Source organism: Theropithecus gelada, chromosome 11 (genome assembly GCF_003255815.1).
Source record: "Theropithecus gelada isolate Dixy chromosome 11, Tgel_1.0, whole genome shotgun sequence".
Lineage (NCBI taxonomy): Eukaryota > Metazoa > Chordata > Mammalia > Primates > Cercopithecidae > Theropithecus > Theropithecus gelada.
This window is the reverse complement of record NC_037679.1, coordinates 24,834,494-24,862,023: the sequence shown is the minus strand read 5'-3', so window position 1 is coordinate 24,862,023 and position 27,530 is coordinate 24,834,494. Positions and strand designations below refer to the sequence as shown.

The window sequence follows — 27,530 nt, the reverse complement described above, 5'->3', positions numbered from 1 at the left end:
GGCTTTTTTCATACACATAAGGATGGTTTTCTACAAAAGATAACTTCAAGACTACAAGTAAATTAATCTAAACATTTTCTTGGACACAAAAGTATCTCAGACTCAAAAATAAAATAAAACCACAGGATAAAACACCCAAATTTTCACACAAATCGGGAAATTCTGTGTTTGCCTTATGGATATAAAATATCAGCTTCTCTAAATGTTTATTGTGATATATTTGCTTCAAAGATAGCAAATAGTAAGTCTGAATACTTACCACATTATTACAATCCCAGCAGAAAAGTCTTTTTTTAGTTAAAAAAAAAAAAATCGTTCTCTCTTCATACTATGACTATGTAAGGCCAAACTCTCTCACACTATACAATCTAAGTGCATTCATTATTCTATTAAAGCAATAATATACATAACCCATTTGCTTTATCATAGCAGGAAACAATGCAGTACAAGTGAGTTGAGCGTGAATTAGTTTCCTATAAATACTATGGCTCCCTAAGAACTTCCAACAGTGTAAATAGGATCATAGCTGTAACAGTTTTGTTTCCATAGGTCTTAACAGTTGAAAAGGATCCCAACTAATCTCCACTAAGATAAGCAATTTAATAGCAAGGCGGACTATATGTTAGAAAAAGTTACCAATTTACTGCTTATAAAATTATGAATTTTAAATGGTTTTATGTAGCTCATCAATTGTTTAAACAGGATGGAAAGCACAAAACTTTAAGCCTGGCTGATTTGATGACAAATTTTAATATCCACAAAAAAGTCAACTACCAATAGAGGAAGGGCAATACTAAATAAAAAATATAGGCTGGGCGTAGGGGCTCACGCTTGTAATCCCAGCACTTTGGGAGGCTGAAGCAGGCGGACCATTTGAGGTCAGAAGTCTGAGACCAGCCTGGCCAACATGGTGAAACCCTGTCTCTACTAAAAATACAAAAATTAGCCAGGCGTGGTGGCAGGCACCTGTAATCCCAGCTACTCGGGAGGCTGTGCCTCAAGAATCACTTGAACCCAGGAGGCGGAGGTTGCAGGGAGCCAGGATTGTGCCACTGCACTCCAGCCTCAAAAAAAAAAAAAAAAAAAAAAAAATTCAGAGCCGACCATTGTCTTGGTTTGGCAGTCTGGAAATAAGCACTCTCATTTAGGAAAATCTCAATAGCAATCCAAACAATGTCATTAAACTCTACAACATAGCTATGAAAGAAATTATAATAAGGAGAATTAGGATTGGGAATGAGATAATTTTCACCAAATATATATGGAAAATATATAGTCCAAACATATGAAAGGGGAATAAGGGATTTCTTTATTGATTTGTAAATCAAACTATACTTTCTTTTAAAAGAGAAATTTTAGATTTAGCAATAGCACAGAATGAACATGTTATAAGATCACTCACTGCCTTTTCATCCTTTCCTTAACACTCATAAAGTGTGCATCCAGTGCCAAGAATGTCCATCTCTCAAGAGAATGAGGGGCCACAGAGATGGCCATGTTCATGCATTCTAACCCCACCCCCAGTTCTATCAACTGAGAGTGGGCCCAGGCATGCAAATGCCTCATCAAGTTTCCACTAGAGAATGTAAGGAACACTGAAGTTGGACTACCTGAGAGAATAATGGCAGGAAAGAAAATGTAGAGACAGAGACCCTGTAATAAGGAAATTACACTCGAGGATCAGCTTCTGACACAAACTGCATAGGATGTACTTCTCTGACATCACAATCATTCTGAACAGGAAATAATAAGACACCGCAAAACAAATGGTGCTTTCTAGAACATTACCAACCATAATCGTATGAGTCCATGTTCCTCCATGCATGTAGAGTTATTATCTCACCTCCTTGGGATCTAGTGCTTCCCGCACTGGGACACTGCCTTAATAGTGAAGATACTTGGGTTTTCTGGGAACTTGGTAAACCTGAACTTCCATTATTGGTAATGCTTAAACTTTTAAGTTATGTAACATTGCTAGCTATTATTCTCACTGTGAAGTACTTACTCCCATGTTGATGTAAGCCTAGCGTTTCAGATTTTTGTCCCCAGTAAATCTTTAGTTGTACACCCTACTGCCTTAATGTGTCACTTTAAGTGCTTTCAGATGCCCTCAAAAGAAACAAATAGAGTTACTTTTACTTTTCTTTATTCTCATGTTAGTACTAAAAATTAATAGAAAGAAAATGGGACACGAATAGGCCATTAAAATGAGTTTTTGTAAAACAGAGAGAGAAACTACCTTAGAAAATTAGTTCATGAGGTTTGGCCAATAAAACTGTCTTCTGTTTTTCTGATGATCCAAAATTGTGACAAAAATCCTTCTAAGGTACAGCATAAGAGTCTATTTTGGAAAGCAGAATGCTATTTCCAGGAGTGAGGGAATGGAAATATTAATATAGGGCAAGACATTCAAAGTTTCTATTGGGCCTGGTTGATAGTGGCTAGCAGCTTACTTCTTTAGCGGAGAGGCATAAGATGGAATTCAAAATTATTACAAATCTGCTTTGATGCCTATAGGTTGTGCTTTTTAAAAAACAAAAAAACCTAGTGTAGCCTCTTTGGAAATACAGATCATCTGTTTGGTTTTTTTCTTTTTTTAAGTCAAAGAATGTAATTCAAATCCACACTCATTACTGGAAAACAAAAATTCAAAAGCCATGCTTTATACACACTAAAGAAAAACTGTCATCCTACTCACCGAACATTTAGTAAGCACCATTATGGGCCTGGGACTGTACTAACATCAGCAATTATGACCTATTGAGAGCTTGCCACATGCTGAATAAAGTTTTTTTGATGGCTTCTCATTTAATTCTTACGAAACAATCCTACAAGACAAAAACTATGATTACCCTTTGTTTTACACACAGGGAAACAGGGGCTGGGACCATCAGCAACTTGCCTTGATTAAGCTGATACCTGAACCCAGGCAGTCTGAGCTCTTAATCGCTTTGCTGAATTTCCTCCTATGTCCTAGGTGCTGAGGGTGAAAAGATAAATACGAGATATGCACCCTACCCTCAAAGAGCTCATTTTAAAACACAAAGGGCTGCACTTTTCAGAAATATTAAAGTATATAATTAAGTTGCTATAAGACCTGGTGATTTAAAAATTATTTGATAAACATAAATTATACTGAGTATGCACAAAGAGGAAAAATAAGATCACCATATGTTGAATGGCTCACCAGAATTTTCCTGGTTTTTCTGATTCCCTTTTTCTTCCTCTTTTTGGAGCTGGGACCTGACGACTTAACACTCATCTTTTTGAACCTATACTAACTAGATGAAATTTGACTACTTTGATAAATCAAATCTGTACACATTTTGTATTAGCTTTAATATTTGCTGTGATGATAATGAGAGAATGTGACCCCAGGCGCACAGTACATAGTACAACCAATTCGTATATCATATATAAGTGTGTGTGTATGTGTGTATATATATGTATACATGTACATGTACATTCAAATTATGGTGTTAATATAAGTAAATTCCAATAGTGTGTTGTTAGGATTTGGAAAGCAGTATAATTACTTCTATGGAAGGATTTAAATTCTAAAGAGCTCAAAATACTTGAAAACTGTCATTTAATTTAACCTCCTAACATCTGAAGCACAGAATAATAATCTACCTGGCAGGCATCAGGTTATCTCTTTAGAACTCCCCAGACTATAAATTCCCCAAAGGCAGTCCCACCTATCTTGTTAACCTTGACATCCCTAGGACCCAGCACAGGCTTGATTCATAATAATGTCAGATGGCTTTGGCAAAATGTTTAGACAAATGGGAAAATCACAAAATCAAAGGGTCTCAGAACTGGAGCTCTAGGGTTTAAATGATCCAGCCAAGAAAGAGACAAGCAACCAAATAGGTGAACAAACAAAAGTGTTTCAGTAGCCTCTGTCTGTGTCTCTGTCCTGTACGTGCTGTGCCTTCTGCACAATGTCACGTTTAAAGAGGTACTTCAGGTGCATTTTCTGAGTTAACACACTGAAACTACAGTACAATGTGATAACACGGGCTTTCCTTGGTCATATAGTTAGGGTTAGCTCTGTGGCCTCTTAACACCCAAACAGGACTCTTTTACCATCATAAGGCAAATTCCCTAAACCTGAATTGAAAGAACTACATTCCACAACCTGAGCCTAATGTAAGCATAGATTTGGTGCCATTCTTCTGAATCTGAACAGAGGCGAAAGACTTGCCAGAACAAGCTTGACCGGCAGCCATTCATCGTTTACTAACGAAATGCTCAAAAGGGACTCTTATTTACTATGACATCTTGAAAAATACTTTTTAGCTTTTTAACTAACTTATAAAACCACGTTTATTATAAGAATGAAAAAATAATGAATGAAAAACAAATTTCTGTGCCATGGTTGCATTCAGTGATTCCTGAGGACAGGGTTGGGGGCGAGCCTGGATGTAGATAATCTGAAAACCTGATGTTGGCTGTTACTCTCAGCCTCCTTCTCACCAAGCCTTATACCAGAGCTGACCCCCTGTTCCTGCCCCTGCCCCCCATCTGGTGGAGGCGCTAATGAGCAGTGAAATGGCCAAAGGGCAGGCAGCAGGTGGGAACAGAGAAAACAAAGCAAAGAAGAAGACAAGAGGCTGCATCATCACAAACTCAATAATCAGTCCCTGGCTGGAGCAATAAAGGTTTTTGTGTTTTACAACTGTAAATGTTTGACAGCCATTAGTTATGGACAGAATGTTCCTGTCAGGCACTTAAACATGAGAAAAAGCATGGATAAATTAAGCAACCTGCCCAAAGGTATTCAGCCCATCAAAATACAGAGGTCCTTTTTTCAATCTGGAGTACAAGGAGTAGGCTTGATTTCATCCCATCTTTTGTCAAAAATGTTTAAATGTTTGTGTCAAGTATTGAAGAGTTTAGAATCAGGAATTCCTTGATTTTAAAAAAAATCTTAAAGGCCGTGAGTGGTGGCTGATGCCTGTAATCCCAACACTTTTGGAGGCTAAGGTGAGAGGATCACCTGAAGTCAGGAGTTCAAGACCAGCCTGCCCAACATGATGAAACCGCGTCTCTACTAAAAAAAAAAAAAAAAAAAAAATTAGCCAGGCATAGTGGCATGGGCCTATAGTCCCAGCTACTCAGGAGGCTGAGATAGGAGGATCACTTGAACCTGGGAGGCAGAAACTGCAGTGAGCCGAGATTGTGCCACTGCACGCCAGCCTGGGTGACAGAGCGAAACTCTGTCTCAAAAACAAAACAAAACAAAACAAAACAAAAACAAAAACCCTTATAAAAGCAGGCTCCACCCTTTAAAACACAACAAAAATATTCTCCTGGAATATAATCATTTTACTTGTTTACCTAGTAAAAAAAGTGGCATATTAATATACAGTATGAGGATTTCTAACCTTTTAGAAATATTTACTACCATCCATAAATACTTACAGTAAGGTGAATGTAGGTAAACGTGTATGGGAGTAGGGATAGTACACTGTGTAAGGAAAATCTTATATACATTTGTTGTCATACAAAATGGTCACTGATTCTACATTTGTCATTTTATTAGAATTAAAAATTGAGAATACTGTCTTGGCCAGGACTCTGTTGATCTGATGATAACATATGGAGAAACAAGACATTTTTATGAACTACTTCCTGTCTAAAATTTGCCATTCCACACAAGTGAGAAAAACCTCTTCTTCCTTGGTTATAGTCAATGCTATTTTGGCACAGCAGCAGAGTCACTGGAGCTTCAGACTCTGCAGTCAATGCTTTTATAATCCTAAATGGTTAGTGTCTGGTAGAGATTGGCTGTGCTAAACTGGATGAACTGGATGACCAAGTAGGGCAGATTATCAATCTCTTTTTTGGAAAGTCTTCATTTAACAGAATAATTAAGAATAGCACTTGCATATTAAAACAAATGAAAAAGACATTAGTATTGAATCAAAACATGAATGATCAAATTCAATGCTTGCCTTTAAGACATGACTTATTCGTGTTTTTGTTTCATCTTTTAATTTTAAATAATCATTTTAGTGAATTTTGCAGTAAACTATTAAAACAAAACAATATTAAGCTACTTTTCCCCACAGGGAAAAAATTGGAAAGTACTCTATTTTTATCATAATTGCAAAGGAGAAGCTAGTTTCAGAAAATATTACTTACCAACTTTGAATGCATTATATGCATCAGCAAATTTATATTTAATTACTAAGCATATATTTTTAAAATCCAGTTGCTTTAAAAAGAGCATCTCCTGTTTTTTAAAGCATGTGATAATCGCAAGGGTCTAAGGAAAAATGATTTCACCTTCACATATTCCATTAGCAGAGAGTTTTTGATGTTATATCAAAGTCATTTCTTCCCCACCGACTCCAGTACAAAGTTGCAATTATCTGCAATCTGCATTATTGGATATTCCTTTCTAAACACTGCAGTTATATATTTCAGTTTCTTTTCTTTCTTTTTTCTTTTTCTTTTCTTTTTCTTTTTCTTTTTTTTTTTTTTTGTGAGATGGAGTCTTGCTCTGTTGCCCAGGCTGTAGTGCAGTGGCATGATCACTAAGCTCACTGCAACCTCTGCCTCCCAGGATCAAGCAATTCTCCTACCTCAGCCTTCTGAGCAGCTGGGACTACAGGCATGGGCCACCACACTCAGGAGTTTTTGTACTATTGGTAGACACGGGGTTTCACCATGTTGGCCAGGCTGGTCTCGAACTCCTGACCTCAAGTGATCTGCCCACCTCGGCCTCCCAAAGTGCTGGGATTACAGGCGTGAGCCACTACTCCCAGCCACTTTCAACAAGGAAAGTCTTAAATTACAAACAGCTAAAAGTTTTTGGTGTGTGCGTGTGTGTGTGTGTGTGTGTGTGTGTGTGTGTGTGTGTAAGTAGCAAACCTCTGGAGGGGAAAAGTAATGGACATGAAAACCTAATGCTTTAGCTTCAAAATCAGATTTCCAGGTTCTTCAATACATTAATGCTTGGGATCTTTAGAAGAAAGCCAAAGAATTCCAAAACCAAAGAATAGGTGTAGTAAATTTTATTTTGATTCAGTTCTCCCTTCTTGATCCTCAAATCATCACTTAAATTTCTAGATTTCTACAAACTAGGGGAAAAAACCCTTGTTGTCTTACCTAGAATCCTCACATGTTTGACTAATAAATAAAATTACATCACTTTCCTGTGTATCACAAGCTCTTTAATAAGAGAAAGACAACTGCCCCCCTTCAAAAGCAATGGAATGGAAATACATATTTTTTAATCGACGTACTGCACACACCCCATTACCAAATAAAGAGAATCAGCAGCCTGAGAAACCAGCTGGGGATTGCTGGGATCTTTCTAGTGACCAACTGAAGTGCAGTTTCAGCATCTGGTCCTTGGATCAACTTCTAGGTCAATCTTAGTATCTCCAGAAAGATTTTTTTTTCTTTTAAAAACCATTAATTCATATTGTAAATATTTTTCTTCTGTTGTTAATTTCCTTTCTTTTAAAATATTCTGAGAACAAAACACCTAAAAGTATCACTTGTTCCCATTGATGCAGTCTTCATTATTTGGTTCTTGCTTCTTTTTCTCCAGAAGCACTAGCTGCATCACTAAGCAACATCTGCACGGAGGATTTTATACATGAGGTTAACAACTTTATTACTTCATTGTATTCTTGAGCCTGAGCCCCACTCTCTACAACTTTCTCCAAATGCTTTCCATCACTAAACTAAGTATGTGACAAGCTCCTTTCCTATGCAAGAATAGAAAAATGCAAATATTAAATGCCAAATTTCAATTGGCAGGACTGGCTAATGGAATTCTATAGAAGTTCTGAGAATCAGCCATCTCTGTATGTACATCTTGAGGCAAACAGCAGAAATACTTCTTTTCAAACTGATGAACACCACATGACACCAAATCTCTACTATTAGAAGAAAGGCTTCTAAGCTGCAATGTAAAACTCCCCCTTAACAGCAAAGAGAATTAAAATGCATTTTAGTATTATTTATAAGCAGTTCTTAAACTTGATTAATATTCAGCATAAATATATTGAGGACATAATGATACCATCAAGGGTACTTGGTTAGTCTGACATGTAACTCTGTCATTCATTCTATGTGTAACTACTGGTGGCTTTAAGTAATTAAGGTTTAGCCTATAGCTAATGTCAAAATGAAAATGTACAGTGAAATTAATCATAATTTCCAACATTTATTGAGCACTTCCTGTGTGCCATGCTCTTTATTAAGCCCTTTGCATGCATTATCTCATTTAATCCTTACAACTCTATTAGAAATATAACTTTTGCAGATGAGGAAACTGGACAGTTAAAGGTCATGTGATTTTCTCAAGACTCCAGTTAGCTAAATGGCGGGCCAGAATCTGAACTCAAGCCATCTGAATCCAGAGCCTAAGCTCTTAACTATAAAAAGCCAGAAAAAAAAGAGACCCGTTTACCTCTAGCCTCTTCTACACACACACACACCCCTTGAAAATCAGACCACCTCATAAAAATAATAGATCTGAAATCCAGTTCAAACTAGGGGGATTAAAAAAAAAAAAAAAAAGATGAAGGGAATTAAAGTAAACAATAGACGTGTTCTTAAGCAAATCTACTTAACACACTCATTAGATCACTGGATTGGTCAATGCTTCATGCCCTCTGAAAGCAAGACTGACTCAAGTTTCTCTCCTACACCTACCCATACCGATCCCAATTACATCAGATCAGAGGATTCCTCACTAAGTATCTTTTCCCAGGCCTCTTACATGAATCTATAATATCTACTGGAACAAGTTTTAAAAGCACAAGAGCTTTAAAACAAAGCAAAATACCCCACAAGAATAAAAGGGGAACAATTTGGCTTCTAACCCATATACCTAATGAATCCAGTCGGTTCAAAAATATATCTCTAACTCAAGGAAATCGGTGAATGACACTGTTGGAAAGAATTGAACTTGCTATAAAGTATAAGCCCATTTCCTATGGAAAATGCAATAATTTATTTCTTCAGTACAAGCTTTCCAGCAAAGAATGCCATTGAACGGAATGCCTTGCTGTGACTGGCTGCATACTCTACCCAACAGAAGATATACAAGCAAAGAGGAAACACGCTGTCTAGAAAAAATATACAATTTCCTTTTATTTCCTCTTCTCAGTAGAACAACTCTTCTTTGGGGACCAAATCAGGGACTTGTAACAATTCACTGCATAATATTTTCCATTCTCACAGCCAGTAAAAATTAGAAACCAGGAGAGTCAAAGAAAATGGCCCAGCTATTCTCAGAAAGGCAAGGATTTCTGTGATGGGCGCCTCACATGCGCTTCTTACCCAGCAGGAAGATCGAATGCCTGCAATCCAGATCCCCCCCTAAATTAGCAAGAACCCGTTACGAAAAAAACATATAATTGCTCTATAGTTTACTCCGGCTTGGCTGATTAATCAACTGTTTAAGGATGTGTGGTGAAAAAGAAAACTGTAAAGAAAGGTAGATGTAAACCGGGTGACTTCGAAGTACTAGGATGGGTTGTAATTAATTAGCTGGTCAGATGTGGAGCCATAGGAAGGTTCTGAGACGACAGGACTCTAACCTATGGAGGTGAATTGGTGACCATTATAGGACAGTCCAAAGGCAGAGGAGATGAAAGGCTGAGAGAGTTAAGAGGCCCCATTTGATGGAGGTTAGTTTGCTGGTTAACTGCCACTGTAGTTGCTTACAATTTATTTTATTTCATTTTAGCCACATTAATCCCATGACTTCAAATAACTCATCTGTTTTCTATTATGCTACTTATTAGAAAGATTATACACATCTTTCTTATTAATTAATGTTCAATGGTATGGGATGTCCTTTCAGAGTTCTGATGCTTAGAAAACAGCAGATCTCTATTTGATATGTATGTCAATATCAAGTTAGTCAACAATGTGCTCATTAGAGTATAATGAAGGCAGCAGTTTTTGACTTCTGAGACTAAGGCAAAAAAAGGCCTTGCAGCTTCCTCCTCAGTTACCAGAACACTCCCAGAGGGAGCTCTGAGTGCATGTTAAGAAGGCTGGTTATCCTGGGGAGGCCACGTATGGGTGATCCAGTGCACACACTCCCAGACCCACCCAGATTTCCAGTCAATCTTGATAAAGCACCAGACTTGTAAGTGAAACAGCTCCAGATTCTGGATCCCAAGTGTTAGAGTCATCCACTGATGCTTGAGTCTTCCCAGTGGAGGCCCCAGACATCATGGAGCAGAGACAAGACTTTCTGCTCTATCTACCCTGCCTGTATCCTTGACCCAAAGAATCCATGTGCATAATAAAATCTTTTTTTATACTATGAAGTTTTAGAGTGGTTAACTAAGCAGCAATCGATAACTGGAATCATATGTCCAATAAGGAAGGTGATAAACCCACTGGTTATGGAACCCACACCTGAAATATGATATTTAGTTCTAGGTGACATCTTTCAAAAGATTAAAGAACAAACATGCTCAGAAAAGAACAACAAGAACGTTCCTTTATGGGGAAAAAATGAGAAAACTGGAGTATGTGTTACATACAAACACAGATACATACAAAGAATATGTGTTTATTTTCCTCAACTGTTTGCAGGGCTATCATGAGTGAAAGTGAAAACAATTACTCTGTATGTTCCAGGAGGATGACCTAGAGACAGTGGACAGAAGTTACAGGGAGTCAGATGGAATAATTTTCTAATGTTCAGAACTTTCCTAGAAGAAAGAGGCAGCCTTGAGAGGTAGCAAGTTCCCTAACTTTAAAGGTAATCAAGCACAGGCTAGATGATCACCACTTGATAAGCAGGTTTGGAGAGAACTAAGTTAATGAACAGAAGGTTGAATGAAATATCCTTACTTTAAGGTTACACTTTAATACTGAGATGTTTTTCATCTAAAGATCATCCCATTTCCTTGTGCTAAGAAATCTAATCCCAACACATGTTGAGCAGAGGAAAAATACAAGATGAATAAATTAAATGAAAGGCAATACCAAAGTATAAATAGAAAGTGATGCAGAACTCTAGAGGAGAAAGGAATGGCAAACAGGAACATATAATCCAGCATAACAGGAAAAAAAAAAAAACTTTTAAAAATTTGGAGCGTGAAGAATGAACTGGGGAAGAGGAAAAAGGAAAGCCAAAGAACCCATCATATACAACATTGGGTATAAAGGATGCCCTCATCCTTCTTGAGAAACGAGTTCATTCATTTTTTAGGACTTCTCTGTCAGTGGGAAAGACAGACCAGAAGAACATGGGTAACACAGCAACCAAGGGAACAAGGTTCAAGCAATAAAATTAGCAAAGCTCTTCAGTGGCGACTGAATCTCTGGCCTCAAAAGATACAGGATCTGTGTGCCTATGGGATTAAGTGCACTTGTATGGATACAGCTATTTCTAATGTTTGCATGTGGAGAATGACTACTAAGGGAAGCAAGAAAAACTTGAAATAAACCCTTGCTTCCTAACAAAGCCATGTGAAAAAGAAAACACAAACCACCTAGAAAATGAGATGTGTCCAAAAAAAAATAGCCATGGAGAAAACAAAACAAAACAAAAAATGGAAAGAAAAAGAAAAACATTAAAAAGTTATCACATACACATTGTGTATGAATTTTATCACCATTTGTAATCAACTTCCAAGGTTTCATAATACCCTTTAACTTTAGTTACTCAATCTACTGAACAAATCATCTCATTGTTACCCCATTTGAAGGAAGAGTGGAGCCTCTTTTGATGTTGGTAAGAGATAGAAAAATGAGTCCACCTTCAGGAAAGAAAAGTGTTCTGCGTAAACACCTGGAGCCTAGTGGTAGGAAGTGATGATCATTTGTCTCTTGCCTTAACCCTTTCAAAGATTCATCAAACCAGAAGTTGGAAATTCATGTAATCGACGAAATAAAACTTTTCTCATTTAATACAACAGAAATTTTTCTTTCCAAAAAAAAGAAGAAAAATTATATCTTATTACTCACCCATTTCCTAGGTCTGCCTCTTGGCCGTTTTTCTCCAGTGGCTTCTGCTTTCTGCAAATGACAAAGGAAGTCATTATAGTTTTCTACCTGACATTGTTTATAAGTACTGCACCAAGGGACACATTTGAAGTAAGAATGTTCTGCTTTGCAGATGAAGTATCGGTTTTTTGGTTTTTTTTTTTTTAGCAAACTCCATCTCCTCTAAGGTTAATCTTTTTCCACATTTTTTAGTAGATTCTTCTTCATTGCATGATGTAAAGAGGTATCTATGCAACCCCTCACCCTAAAATACTCCCCCTGTAGTGATCTCTTCTGAAATGCATGAAAATGCTTCTTAAAAAGCTATTTTGCTTTTATTTCTGTCCATATTAAAAACATTATCCCCACATTCTGTAACTACATATGTTAGTATTTTAGAAAATTAATGTTTCTTAAGATGATCAAGATTCTTTCCATGTCACAACTAAAGTTGCAAAAATTAATATTGATACATTGCTTTACAATTTACAAAGCTCTTCTACCTATATTGATAGTCAAAAGCAAGTATAAATGTATAAAAAAGAATACACAAGCATTCTAATTCAAAATAACAAACATTTGTACACTTCTACATGTTTAATTTCATGTTCCTTGCCTGAAACAATTACCTGTCAATCAGTTCACCTAAAGCAGAGGAAAAAAAAGCAGCAGAAATCATCAGTTTGTCCCAGTGATGAAAACTATATGTGCCTAGAAATAATGATTAATTTAAAATGTACTTTATTAACAATAATCCCACACTTAACACGAATACATTTCTATCTTGGGAGTTTGTTTCATTGCTTTACTTCGCAGAAGATTTTTCTGATATCACAGTTGTTAACATGATTTATAAAACAATTATTTTTCCCTGTTTTTGTCAGCCCTAGTCCAATCTTCAGACACAACAACACACCAATACACACACATATCACATACATCTATAAAAACATGTGTTCATACTTCTTAGGATAAAGAAAACTTAGTACATATTGTTTCATGTATAAGAATCATCCATGGCTATATTAACACACAAATACAGGTAACTTGAACCAGGATACCTTGTTCCACATTTTACTTTTGTTATCTGAGTTAGCAGCCAGTGGGGGTACTTGGTAGTGATACTGACTATCTACACTGCCAAATGAAACTTTCCTCTTTTTCTCTTCAGTCTGCCTGGTAAAAACAGATAGATTTACATGATAGTTGACAAATAGACAGATGGATAGACAGATAGACAGACAGGTAGATAACAGATAAAATAAGCCACAACATTTCTTACCAAAATAGTGTCTCCCTGATCTGTCATTACTATCCAACAGGTCCCATGAATTAACCCAGACTCTATATGATTGTAATGTTAACTCACACATATTGAGCATTTAAAATATCCCAGGCACTCGACTGTCAGTCACAGGTGTTATGTTCATCCTTACAGCAGCCTTATAAAGTGGGTATTATTATTTCTCTTATTTTGTAGATGAACAACTAAGTCTTAGATAGGTTAGGTATGCAACTGTCTCAAGGTCACAAACAAAGCAGGTAAGTGGCAGACCTGGGATTTGAACCCAGTTTTGTCTAACTCTAAAAACTGTGCTCCTAGCCTCTTAACAATGCTACTACCCCTTAGTATACAAGCATTTGTTACCATAAAAAAATACTTGAGGAAACTATAATTGTCACTGATTCAGTTAATTTCCCAGAACAAAAGGAAACCTGGTAGCCTTTAGGAATTCTATCTAACCATCAGATTTGGACACTCTGAATCATTGTTTATTACTTTTGAATGGCTCCACAAAGGAATCATATATTGTCAGAGGTTAGTGGCACTGTCTTACCTTCAGTCCCAAGGGCATGAATTCAGTGAAAGCCCAGAGTGTCAAGTAAATCACATACTCTTCAGAGCATTGCCTCATGGAGAGAGGGAGATGTCCTGAGAAGATCACAGACTCTACCTTGGAACGCTTAGATTCCAATTCCTGCTCTGCCATTTTAGTTTTATGACTTTGGGCAGGGCCTTGAAGACCTCAATTTGGTTTCATCTGTGAAATGGACATGACGCCTCCTATGAGAGGTCATTCCTCCAAGTACTTAGAAGTTCCTGCCTCCCATGAGGTGCTCCATAAGTGTTCTTTCACTCCTAACTAGATGGAACTCTTAAAGGGAGTTTTTCTTTTCTTTTTCTTTCTTTTTTTTTTTTTTCACTCGGTCACCCAGGCTGGAGTGCAGTGCAGTGGCACGATCTCAACTCACTGCAAGCTCCGCCTCCAGGGTTCCTGCCATTCTCCTGCCTCAGCCTCCCGAGTAGCTGGGACTACAGGTGCCCGCCACCACGCCTGGCTAATTTTTTGTATTTTTAGCAGAGACGGGGTTTCACTGTGTTAGCCAGGATGGTCTTGATCTCCTGACCTCGTGATCCGCCTGCCTCGGCCTCCCAAAAAGGGAGTTTTTCTTCAAGTTAGTTCCCTCTCTCAGAAGGCTTGGTCAATGCAAGTATTCCATCACACCCATCTGTCACCTTTAGAATAAGGCTTTTAAGGATCCCTTTTGCTACTGCATAGTGAATTATATATGGGTATGGAGTTCTCTAGCACAGAAGCAGCATCTAACTTAATCTTTGGAAGCAACTGTAAGATTGCACACTTAACCCAGTAGTAAATTACATAAACATGGAAAATATAAATCCTTTTTAATGGAAATGGGGGTGTGAAGTGGGGGTGGGAGAAGGAGGCTATTGACCTTAGGAGCTAACAGTGCTACACCATGCTTTCTCTGCATGGTTGTTATGTTTCAGGGGCCATGATGTGATCCGGGTGTATTTAAAGTCTATTGAAGAGAGAGTTTTTGTTTTTTGTTTTTTCTAAAAGGATTTCACTGCATTTCAAAGTCAGAGAAAACAAATCTCTCAAAAACAGAAAAAGCCCTGCAAATAAGATGACTTTTAAACAAGCATCTCATTTACAAAAAGCCTACTGAGAAATAAACTTTGCACCATTAACCAAAGGGCAAAATATCACGATTATCACTCGGACTTGTTAAAAGCAAATTCGCTCCTTGGTCGTTCAGGCCTCTGTTACATGTAAACTGAAACCCTCTTCTGAGACTACATCTAGAAGAAACACATTAGCTGTGCTGTGTGGCATCGATCTGGGAGGTTTTCATTTTTCTTTAAAACCCACATTATTTAATCATTCTAATCAAACTCCTCAAAGGCTGCAAAACAAGTTAGGGTTTTAGTTTGTAAACCAGCTTAGATCCAGAATTTTTACATATTGGAAAACACCAGCTTTAATATTGTTTTCCTGTGTTTAATGCTTTTCAGGATATTATTTTTCAAAAAAGACAAACAAAACATTCAGGAGGCTTGTTTTGTTTTAACATATGCAATACTGTAGAAGTGTATATTTGGTTTTCCTTTGCCAGAATAGAATTTGGCTTTATACTACAAACCCATGTATAACAGAGACATAACTAATTCTAACTATTTATTGCTCTCATTGAGAGAGAAAAGGGAGATATGGTCGGAATTCTCATTTGTAAGAACTGAAATTTCAGACTATTACCAGTACTATTATGTGAATATTTACAACAATCATTTCTCATTAAAAGTGTCATTTCTCCCTTGTTTGCCCTCATTAATATTTTTATGTTTTAAACTTTAGATTCAAAACTGTATACTTAATTTTATGATATATTTAGAAGCAAGTCCACGAGGATTGGGAGAAATGTTAAATGGGAAATATAACTATTTCTTTCTCTAACAAGTTCTGGTACTGCAGACTCTTCAATGTACTGCAGATTTTAAAAACTAATTAGGAAAGAAATTCATCTAGCAAACACATCTCTTGAGCTTGAAAACAGTGCTTAGCACTAGTGCCTGGTGTGCAGGAGGTGTTCACTATATACTTGTTGAAGGAGTGGAGGGAGGGAGCGAGGCAAAGAGAGAGGAAGGGAGTAAGTGAGGGAGGGAGGGAAGGAAGGAGGAAGAGGTGAGGAAGGGAGGGCAAGAGGAAAGGAAGGAAAAAAGAAAGGAAGGAAAAGTGATTATATTATATGTGTGTCTTATTTCCCTCTTCTCATCCGAATTTAGAGTTCAGTAAAACTTTAGCAAAAATAATTTCACCTAGCCCTCTCATTTAGCAAAGCAGAAAGCTTCTGGATGCACTACAATTCCCAAAGACATAGCCCCATGATATATTTGGGAGCTAGAAGTCTTGTGGGTATCAGTACCAGAAGGCACACATTTCCAGTCTCTTTATAACCTTTGGAGTGGCCCTTCAAAGGTTTCCCAAAGCGTAATTTCCAACCTGCATTTCAGGTCACTGGAGATAACAGAAATCTACCTTTTAACAAGTGTTTTACAGAACATTCAGGAGCACATGGTAGTGGAAAGAGTATAAGCTTTAGAATTAAAGTGAATTCAAACCCACGTGTTACCATGTACCAGAGTTGAGTATCAGATATGTCCTGGTTTACATCTTTGAATCACAGTTTTCTCATTTGTGGAATGAAGACCACAATGCTTAAATCAGAGGATTAAAGGAGCTAATAGACATATAAAGGGCCTGACAAAAGCTATGGTATTTAGCAGTTAGGCAAATGTAATTTCTTCTCCCTCCCCTTACTTTAAAATGCTACCCACAAATATAATACTTACCAATTCTGTAAGTTTCCAAAGTGACTTTCCAAGCATTATGTTACTTAAGTAGGGCAGGGCAACTGTTAATTCCCCTGTTTTACAAATGGGAGATTAAGCATCCTGCCCATGTTCACAGGTAGTAGAACTGAGACCCAATCGGATTTCAAGGCAGTAAAGTGTCTGTTCTTTGGAGAACTATTCTCATATGAAACAAAACTGCCATGGGAAAATTTAAAAAATAAAAGATAACCTTCTAGGGTGAAAATCAAATTAGTTAAAAGTAATGTATTTTCAGGTTTCCTATAAACACAGGACAAGAGCAGAGGTTGGAAACTAAGAATAATTCAATTCTGACTTCAGGGTCAGATTTAGATGGCTATTAATTTTTTGCTATTACAAGTTATCTCATCATATTTTTTATGTACTATGATATAGCCAGAATTCCCCCACTGCAAATCCATCAGTGCATCTGTACCAAAAAAAAACTAGAAAAATATTTGGGTGTCATGGTGCCCTGTTTTGTTTGCATGTATCTTGATTTATATGAAGCCCACTATCCAAAGCCTAGAAAACACATTTTATTTCCTTCAGTTGCTATTTTTAAAAACATAAACAGTATAAATCAATGTACACTGATATCAAAATCAATTATACAAATCAATCTCACTAAGCACTGAGGAAATTTTCATTTTACCTTTTTGATAATCCAGTTCTGTGAGTTTCCTAATTTTACAAGCAACACTTTTAGCCTTGAAGAGACATTACAATTTGCTATCATAATATATTTACCAATAGGAAATATAAGTAACTTCCATCATCCATTGTAGTTCCTGCTTATTACCCAAGTTAGCACTTACTGTCAACTTTGGTGTCCTTATTTTGCACATGCTTATCTTCATGTATACAAACACTAAATTAAAACCAAAGCCAAATGACAGGCAAAGTTATCATTTTCAAAGTTTAAGATTCTCCTCCTCCAAATCTTCTCTCTACTTCTTTGTAATGAGAAAAATCAATAGCAATGATACAAGAGACCACTGCTATTGATCATAGGAGTTACCTTCTGAGCAAACATTATCCTAGACAAAAGATAATGCCTGCACTACTCTTCCCTAATTTAAATAGACTATGCCATTCAAAATTGCTCGGCGTATTAAAACAATATGAGATAATGCAATGCCCTAACAGATAGTCAGTTCTCATTTCCCCTTTTCTCCTGGTTGGCAGAACAAAGATTCCTAACTAAAACCTTCAGAATCTAGGACAGTGAAATTAAATTCAGTTTCTACTTTGTGCCTTCTGCTCTGGAAACTGCAGAAAGTTAACAAGACAAGACAGTTTTGAATGATTTAACTGACATAAAATGCTCTTCATCCATCTATTCTCGAGAAAGAACTGAAATGCAATAGAATACCAATCTGGTATATTCTATCTCCTTAGCAAAATGATCTGTTGAGAACTTGAGATAAAAATGAGCCAGGAATGTAGGTCAGCCAGAGAAGTGAGGAGCCTTCAAGTTCAGAAGAGTTCAGAAGGATGAGAGCTTCTAGAGAAGTAGAACTATGGGTCCCTTGAAATAAAATTACTTCGTAAGATAATTCAAATGTATTTCAATCTCCCATATTTGGATCATAATCTGTGATGATTCAAAGCATTGCCAGATAGAATGTGCTGGTGCATTAAGTAAGGCTTTATCTTCCCTGGCAAAGTGAAAGAAAAAAATGAGTCAATTGTTTAGGTAAGTCAGCCTGAAATATCATGATAATGGAATAACAGTTGGGCTTTACTTAATTTCACCTGCTGAATTCATTTGTATCCTCAGATAGGGCCCTGAATCTGCCTGAATTCATTTGTATCCTCAGATAGGGCCCTGAATCCCCCAATAAAACTTACCTGCCCATTGAAATACAGAGGAATTAAACTAAATCACAGTAGTTTAATTTAGAAACCATAGGCCGGAATTATATGATAACTGCCAATGTTACCTTTCCTTAACTCACCTATAATAATGCCTTTGGTTTCTCCTTTCAACTAGGCCTACTATATTCTGAAGAAAATTCTGTCCTCATTCAGCATTTATGCTGAATGATTTATCTGCATGTTGACTAAAACCTATCTTCTCTCTTCTTAAAATACCTGTGATTGGTGTTGGTAATGATTATGAAAAGCAAACCACATTTCTAGGAATGCAAATGATTAGAAGGAGCATGAAGTAGTCTTTACAGTATCTAATTAATGCAGGCCTTCTTTTTATAGCAAATTGAACATAGAGACTAAACATTTACTCTGAACATGTTATTTTAACTATAGCTGCTCTATCTAGATATTTTCATTCTGCACTTTGCTCCCTAGATCTGCCCATTACACCTAAAGTCACAAGGGTGGTGAAGCAAATATATGACATGATGAAGTAGGGTTATCTCACACCTGAGATCTTTTTTTTTAAATTTTCATTTACCTTCCAATAAAATTTAATTCAACCTCAGAAAAAAAACTTCCTAAAATATGTGAATGAGAATTGGCTTAAAACTTAAGGATGAATTTGACTTGAGACCTTCAACACTGAAGAATTAGTGACAACCCCTCCAATATTCTGTCATGATTAAAAAAGTACAACAAAACCCTAAACTAAAGGAGATTATAACTTTTCTCTCTAACCATTTGGGAACTGTAAAAATGCAAAGAGTTCCATCCAGCACAATAGGAAAGCAAAGCAAAGCAAAACAAAACAAAAAAGGAGGTTAAGACATAACTGGTCTTAGGTATATCTCAGACTAAAAATAAAAGGGTAAAGATATGCTCACACAGACATATACACACATGGACAAATTAATTATTCAGGAAAACTTTAACTTCTGATTTCTTTTCTTTTATTCAGGTAACTATATGAAACCGATTCAGGGACAAATTTTGAGCACTCAGATTGGAGTTCTGAGGAATGACTAGAATCATCACACAATGGTCATGCATAGTAGTTCGTTTTAATGGAATATTAAGTAGATTGAAGAATAATTCTCTTCCAAAAGTTCCAAGCATAGCAAATTGTGTTTTTATAAATGTCTTTGTTTTACATATTATATAAATCAATTTTCTACTGAATATGGTTTGAAATTAAAGTGATGGCTAATTTAGTAGTCATTCACTTGGTCTTGCAACATTCTGCATGCATTGTCCAGTTTCACACTGTTAATTTTCTAATAAACAGCTTTGTTTTCAAATGTCCCAAGGCCAGTTACTGAATCCAAATATAAACTTTGTAAGTCAAGAAACTCCAAGCAGCAAGACATTTTAAGCATATAACCATCAGGATTTCAGTGTGCACTGCAACTCCTCTAATTTTAGGCTTCTTTCTTCTCATATACTTACCAGTCTTTGCAATGTATGTTGCACTGTGATGGGTCTCAGTTTACAGGAAAACACCCACTTTGTTACTCATAGAAGACTTCTCATATCTACTCTGGTCAGTCTCACAGGGTATGTTTATCTTACATGTTATGAACAATATAATTTTTTCTAAAAAGATTTGCATTTCAAAATCCTGATGAACATATATGTTTTGTTAGAACACAATATATGCTTAATAAACAAACATGTTTGAAAATCATGTTTATATAGAATAGTAACATACTCAACAAATTCTGATTTGAAAGTGAAAACACCTTAAGTTTACACATGCCATGAACGATTCATCAATGTCATTCATTATTTTGCAAGGTATTCTCTTCTCCAGATGAAGCGTAATTTATAAAACTGAAGAAAAATAAGTCAGGTTATGGGCAAATGTATTTATTCATTTTTATTACAAGAGGGATTTTTATAACAGCATTGTTGGAAATAATTGTGTCTGAAAGAATGAAAGATTCTGGAGAAGGAATCTTTAGAAAAAAGAAAGCCTACTTCTGTTTCGGAAATTGGAATAATGTATGCATACATATGAAGAATTTTCAGAAAGATGAGTGGCTTAGGGGGCTCATTTACAAACGCCTGTCACTAGAGTCACTAAAAATAAATCAACCCTTACTTAGGAATAGATCAACTTTAAAAATTTTGCTTTAGGTGGTAAACTAGGCACTAGTTTCAGCTTCCCTTTTCTCAATACAAATTTTGTTAGTCAGTGGTAAGCTTTTTAAAATGAAGAGGAGGCAATGGGAGCATTTCTATCTATTCATCCAAAAAACATGGAATATAGTAAAATATGGGAGACAATTCATTTTCCTTTTTAGTATTAAATTTCAAATTACTTATTTATGGTGAAATTTAAAGATTTCTTCCTAGGAGATACTATCATGCTGCATTTTTCAGAGGAACTACACCATAGCTTAAATGCATGTTAGCTATCTAACAAGTATTTATTTGTGCATCTCCTTAGAATAAAAGTAAATTAGGTAAACTCCACACTTACGCAACATAGAAAAACTCCTTGGTAAAATCACTCCTTTTTAGTTAATTTATAAATGAGGTAAAATAAAACAAATATAAAGTATTCATATTAAAAATACCAGAGTACATATTGCCATTTTTAAATAACAAGGTTACTTAGAGCTATTTTAAAGTTTATTGATTAAATAAGAAACACAATCAAATCTAAACTCTAAGAAGCAATTAAATTTAAATATATTAAAAATATGCTCCTCAACTCTGTTCAAAACTGTTAAAACAGACAAGAACTCATAGTTACTTCCTAAATAATTTATATGTACCATTAGTTGCTATGGCAGTTTACAACACTGAAAACTAGCACATATATTACAGTTAGTACCCACAGTCACAAAGAAAACCACACAAAACATTAATCCCCAAACGATGAGCATATAGCCCTTTCTAACAAATACTGTACATGTATTTAAACCCGTTGAAAAGGTATATCCAAATTTAGTTCTGATTTTTGAAACTTTGTTCTCAATTACTATACAAACCTACAAATAAAATGCAGAAACTTTTTTTTCCAATTTATTTATAAAGTCAAAAAAGCGACTGGTACTTCTCTATACATGCATTAACCCTGACATAGTTCCTCTTTGCAATCTTAAATATAGCCAGCCTGAAGTTATCTTAAACTGCAACTTTAAATTTATTAAGAAGAACACTGAATGTTACACTTAACTGGGTTCTATTTTGCCCAAAAAGAGATATTAAATGAGCCAAATATTTGTTTTAAAAAGTCTCATTGTCCAATTCAGACATTTCTATGTCACTTGATGAAAAGGCTTTTTGAGATTATGATATACTATACTGCAGGTTTATTGTAAAACAAGCAGTATACTTTATTATCACAATTAAAGCTGTAAAATTCATGAAATTTTTCCACTATCCCACAACTAGATTTACTTCTAATTATCATCTATTTGGCAAAGTACTTTAATAGGGGGATTTGGTTTGCAGTAGCCATGAAATAAGCACAAAGTAAATCAATCTCTATCATTTTTCAGAAGAAATTGCAAAAACTTTACCACCAGGCAAAATCTATAGTTTTGATTTGTTTTTAACTACTTACAACTAGTGCAAATATTAGTTGTGTCATTTTCCACCTTCCCCTCCCCCCTGCCTTCCTTCCTCACTTCTACCCGTTTTAAGGTTCAAATTATTTGGTGGCTGTTTGTTTAAAAACAACACTGTTAAGTATCTTCATAAACTTTTTATGCTGAGCATCTGCTTAGAAAAAAGGTTAACTCGCATCTAATTAATGTTAAATGTAAGAATTGAGTCTGTGTTACCCAGTTGGGACAAATTCCTAGGTGCGGAGTTAGAATAGGAAAATTACAGGGAGGCTCCTGTAGTCATTGATGAAGTTAGGAGAGCTTGACTCGAGAAATCTCACCTTTTGAGCTGCTTTAGAGGGACTCTTGTTTTTGCTGCCTTTAGGTCTTCCCCTGGGTCTCTTAGGAGAGGGCTCACCGGTTGGTTCCTAATTGTGAGGGGGGAAAAAAAAATGCTGTTGTGGCAAGAATGTCTGAAAGAAATTGACCCTGACTCTTTAGCTATATTTTCTGCATGTGCTGCTCAAAAGAGCTGTTGGAACACTTTCAGTTCAAGCATAAATGGATGATGATGGTACAGAGTTTACAGAAAGGGGAAATAACTATACTTTTAATCCAAGGGTTCAAAGAGGAAACCCTATTTTGTATATGAAAACTAGATTCTACTTCAAACCTAAAATGGTAACAAAGACTGAAGAGGCATGTTCTAGAAAGAAAGTCATATACTTTTAAGGCGTAAAGTTTACAGGGCTATGCATTTGGCGACTCATAGGAATAATAAGCATTTTAAACGAGCACCACTCTCCATTATACTAGCATTTCAAACAATAGAAATATGAAGCTAACATCATAGATATTTCAACAATCTTCCATATTGAAAAGGTGGCTTTTAATAATCTTTGTATACCTGCCTTCTAGGTGGATTATGATTCAACTGACACATTCTGAGTAAAATACTGGAGGAATTATTCAAGTTCTTCAGTTCAAAATAACTCCATTCCCCCTAAAATTTCCAAATAATTATAGTAAATCTATTGTGGGAGGTTTTGCTTGAATTATCTAGTTAATTGCTTCAATTCTCCACTTCCTTTTGGAGATGCAGGCATGGTCTCCAGTCTACATTTAAATATCTTTTGATAAAAATAAACATATTTTCTTCAAAACTTTCTTTTAAGAAAACTCTTATGGGGATGGAGTGGAGAAAACTAAAAGGGGGTAAAAGCGAGGAGGAATGGAGTGTCTGGGAATGAGAAATGGAAGCAATCACTAGGTTTAGCAAAACTTTAAATGGCTCCTATGCCAAGTAGTAAATACTCAAGTGGTTAAGAGAATGCGATGATTAATATTCCAGATCCCAAATATTTATCCAGTGAATCATCTATTCACATTTCATTCAGATTTGGTGATTAAGTGAGACTAATTAACTTAAAACCCATGAACGTCCTCAATGAAAATTCGCATCCCATTTACAGAATTCGGGGAAGGTTCCCTGCAAGCTTCTGTGGGACCACTAGCGCCAGTGGGCACATCGAGAGCAAATACATCGGAGACACATTTTTCTTTCTTTGTGAACTCTGCCTTAACTCAAAGGTAAAGTATCCAATCACCTCCAGACCCCATTGTAATTTCTTTTGGATTTTTTTTTTTGGAGGGGGGTGCAATTAGTCAGTTGGAGCTGGGTGGCGGGTGGGAAACAAGTGGGGGAGGGCAGAGACTTCCTGGGAGGTGTAAAACAGGATTCAAATGCGATGTAAAGTGTCGCTTGGGCAGAGCGGGAAAACTCAGGGGCCTCTAGATAGGCTTGTTTCCTTTGATGATTTTGAAAAGGTAAACTCTCAATTTTTCTAAAATTCTCTGGCAAGCAAACATTGTTCAATTTCCCCACCTTGCTCTCAGGCAACTTTGGGACTCTAGGATTATTTTCTAATCGGCGTGTTTGCCATGAAGGAAGCGATTTAAGACTAAGGAGCGAGCAAGTTTTAAAGCCCGAGAAAGTGGAGTTTAAATGTTCTCAATAGACTTATCCCGCTCCGACCCTGCCCGCCGCGGCTTGGAAATTACAGCGAACAAAACCCCCAGCCCTGCGCGCCGAGCGCAGCTCTGCAAGCGCCGGCTGCACGCTTAATTGGTTGCATCCGCAGACAAAACCCTCCACTCCGCTGGGTCCCGGGCGCCCCTCGATCGTCCCCTACTCAACCCCCGGCCACTGGCCTTGGAGAAGAGCATTTAATGGCTGCAGCTCTGAGGCGCGGGATCCAGGGGCAAAAGGGGGACCGGGCGCCTGACGAGGAAGCGACCCTGGCTACCCTGCACTCTCTCGGACACTCCTTTCAACGCGCCCTTGGCTGGGCGAGTTAACCCCGTCGCGCGGGGAGCCAGGTTTCCCGTAGCCCCTGCCCCGGGCTCCCTCCGGCGGCCGCCGCACATTTAAAGAGCCCGAAGAGGACCAGGCAGCCGGCTCTCCATGCGTTCTTTGTCGGGAGGGCGCGAGTCTTGGGCCACCGAGAGCTTGGAGGAGGGCGCCAAGGGGGCGGCTGCGGCGCGCCAGCCCCCGACCCGCGAGCAGCCCCGGGAGGCGGGAGAAAGAGCCTCCGGCCCCCAGGACTCTAACCCCTTCAGCCCAGATCGGCCGGAGCGCCCGGGTCCCCGGCACCTCCTTCCTCCCGGGCAGTTGCAAAAGCAGCTCGGAGAGCGCCTGCGAGCCCGGGTTTGTCGGATCCCGGTCGCTTCCAGTCACCCGGCGACACCGCGCCACTCGGGGCGGTGCACAATAGCGAAAGTCCGAGGACGCGCTTCGCCCGACCCCACCTCCAGCCTTCCCCGGGCCGCCCGCCGCAGCTCCCCACCTCCCCGCCCAGAGGGTTGCTGGCGCCCCGGGGCCGCTCGGCACACTCGTGGGGTCTGCGCCGCTCCCCCCAGCCGGCGGGCGGGCAGCGTGCGACGGCCGCGGCGACTGGGCTACCGCGCTCCGGCCGCCCCGCGCGTGTCTGGGCCCCTGCAGTGGGGACGGGGTGGGCTGGTGCCCCCACCGCGCCAGCGTACTGACTTGCTGCTGCTTCCTGGGGCGGCCGCGTCCTCTCTTCTGAGGCGCCGGGGCGGCAGGTTGTCCCTGGGCTGAAGTGGACGGCTGCCCCGCGCCCTCACCGCGTGCGCTCATCCTGCCTCCCGCCGCCGCTACCGCCGCTGCAGCCGCTTCGCCTCGACTGCCCCGGAGCTGCCCAGCACCTTTCGGGAGATGAGGTGATAGAGCTGGGGACGCCGGCGGGGCGAGCGCTAGCTGGCGGGCTGCAAGGGCTGCTGTTGCTTAGGCTGCCGCCGCTGCCACCATCAACACCGGACGTCCAGCGGCTGCCAAAAAGAGAAGAGGGGAGGAGGAGGAGGAGAGGAGGAGGCGCTGCCGGTGGCGGCGGCGGCGGCGGCGGCGGCGGCGGCGGCGGTGGGTGGGTGCCGGAGGTGGAGGTGGCGGTGGAGGTGGAGGTAGCGAGAGGAGGAGGGAAGCGAGGGAGAAGGAAGAGAGGTTTTGAGGTCGCAGAGGCTCCTCTCGCGGGTTGGGATCAGGAGTTGCGGGCACCGGGAGCACTTCGGAAGCGGCTTGGAAAGGGAAGAGACTTGGAGTGAATTGTGTCCCTTGAAATGTTAGGCGGGGAAAGAATTCCTCCTCCTCTTCCCCCCACCCCGCTCGAGAGAGAGAGAGAGAGAGAGAGAAAGTGAGAGAGAGAAAGAGAAAGAGATTGAGATTGAAAGTGCCTTGGGCAGTCGGAAAGCAAAGGAGGATGGGGAGATTCCGCCGGGATAGGGTCGGGCACGGAGCACAAGCAGAGGACAGAGCAGTGGGTGGCACCGCGCCTCCTCGGGTGGCGGGAACAGGCGGCGGCGGCACCGGAGAGTCAGAGGGGGACGGGCTGCTCGCTCCTGAGTCTTGCACCAAGCGCGCGCTGCCCGGGCTGGAAGTTTTCTGAATTCCTGCCCCAAGATTCAAGTGGGATGAGTGTGTGTGAGTGTGTGTGAGTGTGAGTGTGTGTGGTGTGTGTGCTGCGCGCGCTTGCGCTTGGGGAGGGGGTGGTGGAAGGGGGGGAGTGCCCACCTCTAATCGTGGGCGGATAAAGGGGAGGGGGTTGCGCAGGAAGAAAAGTATGAGGAGGAGGGAGGCCAGGCGGACCGCCGAGCCAAGGCGCCTGGCTGCTAGCCAGAGGCAGCGTTCGAAATACAACTGCCTCGGCGGCGGCGGCGCCCGGGTGCCACCCGGAGCCCAGCTCACGTGCTCCCGCCCGGCGGCGGGGTTAAAGGGACAGGCCGGGGATCCCGGACTGGCTCGCCGTGGGCCTAGCCCCACCCGCCTCTCGAGGTCACCCCTGGGCGGTTGTCCTGGGAAGGCGCGGGAACGTGACTGTCCCCGAGCCACGTTTCGGGGCTCGGCCTTTACCTGCGCCTCTACGGTCCCGAGCCAACACTTGGCAGGAAGCGTCTAGGCTGCACCCCAGGCAGCGCTCCGGTTCACTGTGAGCGGGAAGGGACTGCAGAGGAGTGGGAGAGGGGCCCTGACAGCCCTACTCCGCCGCAGAATGCCCTCACCACAGAGACTGCGGGCGGGCGAGCGCGCACATACACGGAGACATGCATGCAGATACACACGAACACGCGTGTAAGCACATGCACACTTGCACGCAGATACACGTGGAAACGGGGCACTCATGCGCACGTAAACACACGCCTTTACGCACACACACATACACACAGGCACGCAGATAGACATGCACATTCGCAGACACGTGCAAGCAATGTGCACACACACAGCGCGCCAGCTTCTTCATTGAACTTTTTTCTCCAGGAAAGCCTAGAGGCAATCAAAGTTCCCTCCCCATCTCCCTCCCCGGGGATCCGACATTCGCAGAGTAAAGGGCACCTTGTAGATTCCTAACGCCACAATTGCACTCACTGCCCAACTCTCCCTTCAGTTTACCTCGATTTAACCTTCTGCCTGAGAACTCTTTCTGCCAAGTCCTAATTTTATGGCCTGGGCTGTTTCTGAGTTATGTGAACACCATAATGGCCACAGTCCGTTTTTAAAAGGTGGAGTACATTTTTAAATGTACCTCTTTTCATCCTTGAATAACACAAAACTCTGAAAAAATTAGGTTCAGATTTTCACACATCACACCCAAAATTATTTTGGACTAATTCCAAAATAAAAACTTTCACCTGGGGAAGAATTTATTTTTTTCAAAGATACAGACCACCGTGGAATAAAAACGCCTACTCTGCAGCCCTAAGCAGGAGTTAGGCACCGCCAGGTTCCCCTGTGCATGTGGAGGAGGCGCGTGTAAATGTCTGCTTTGGCGCGGCAGCGCTGATTGGTCCGCGTTGCCATTTTAAATCCATTTCCAGCTGCCCTTTGCAGAGCTGGGACACTTTGCTGCACGTCGAGTGCTCTGCAG

The 27,530-nt window shown here is 39.6% G+C and overlaps 1 protein-coding gene across 7 annotated transcripts in view; it reads right to left on the bottom strand.

Moving 5' to 3' along the window:
• HMGA2 (high mobility group AT-hook 2) overlaps positions 1-26,331 on the bottom strand; it is a 141,296-nt gene extending 114,965 nt beyond the window's left edge. For 4 of the 7 annotated variants that reach the window (XM_025403047.1, XM_025403045.1, XM_025403044.1 and 1 more), the window contains exons 1-3: positions 25,142-26,331; positions 22,437-22,523; positions 11,962-12,012 (exon numbers count right to left, since the gene is read on the bottom strand). In XM_025403047.1, the coding sequence (XP_025258832.1) occupies positions 11,962-12,012; positions 22,437-22,523; positions 25,142-25,252 (249 nt within the window). In that variant the 5' untranslated portion in view covers positions 25,253-26,331. Of the gene's footprint in view, positions 1-7,013; positions 7,944-8,387; positions 8,400-11,961; positions 12,013-22,436; positions 22,524-25,141 lie in introns of those variants that run through there. The other 3 variants (XM_025403049.1, XM_025403050.1, XM_025403046.1) reach the window with 3 other exon arrangements.
• Positions 26,332-27,530: the final 1,199 nt, after the last annotated feature.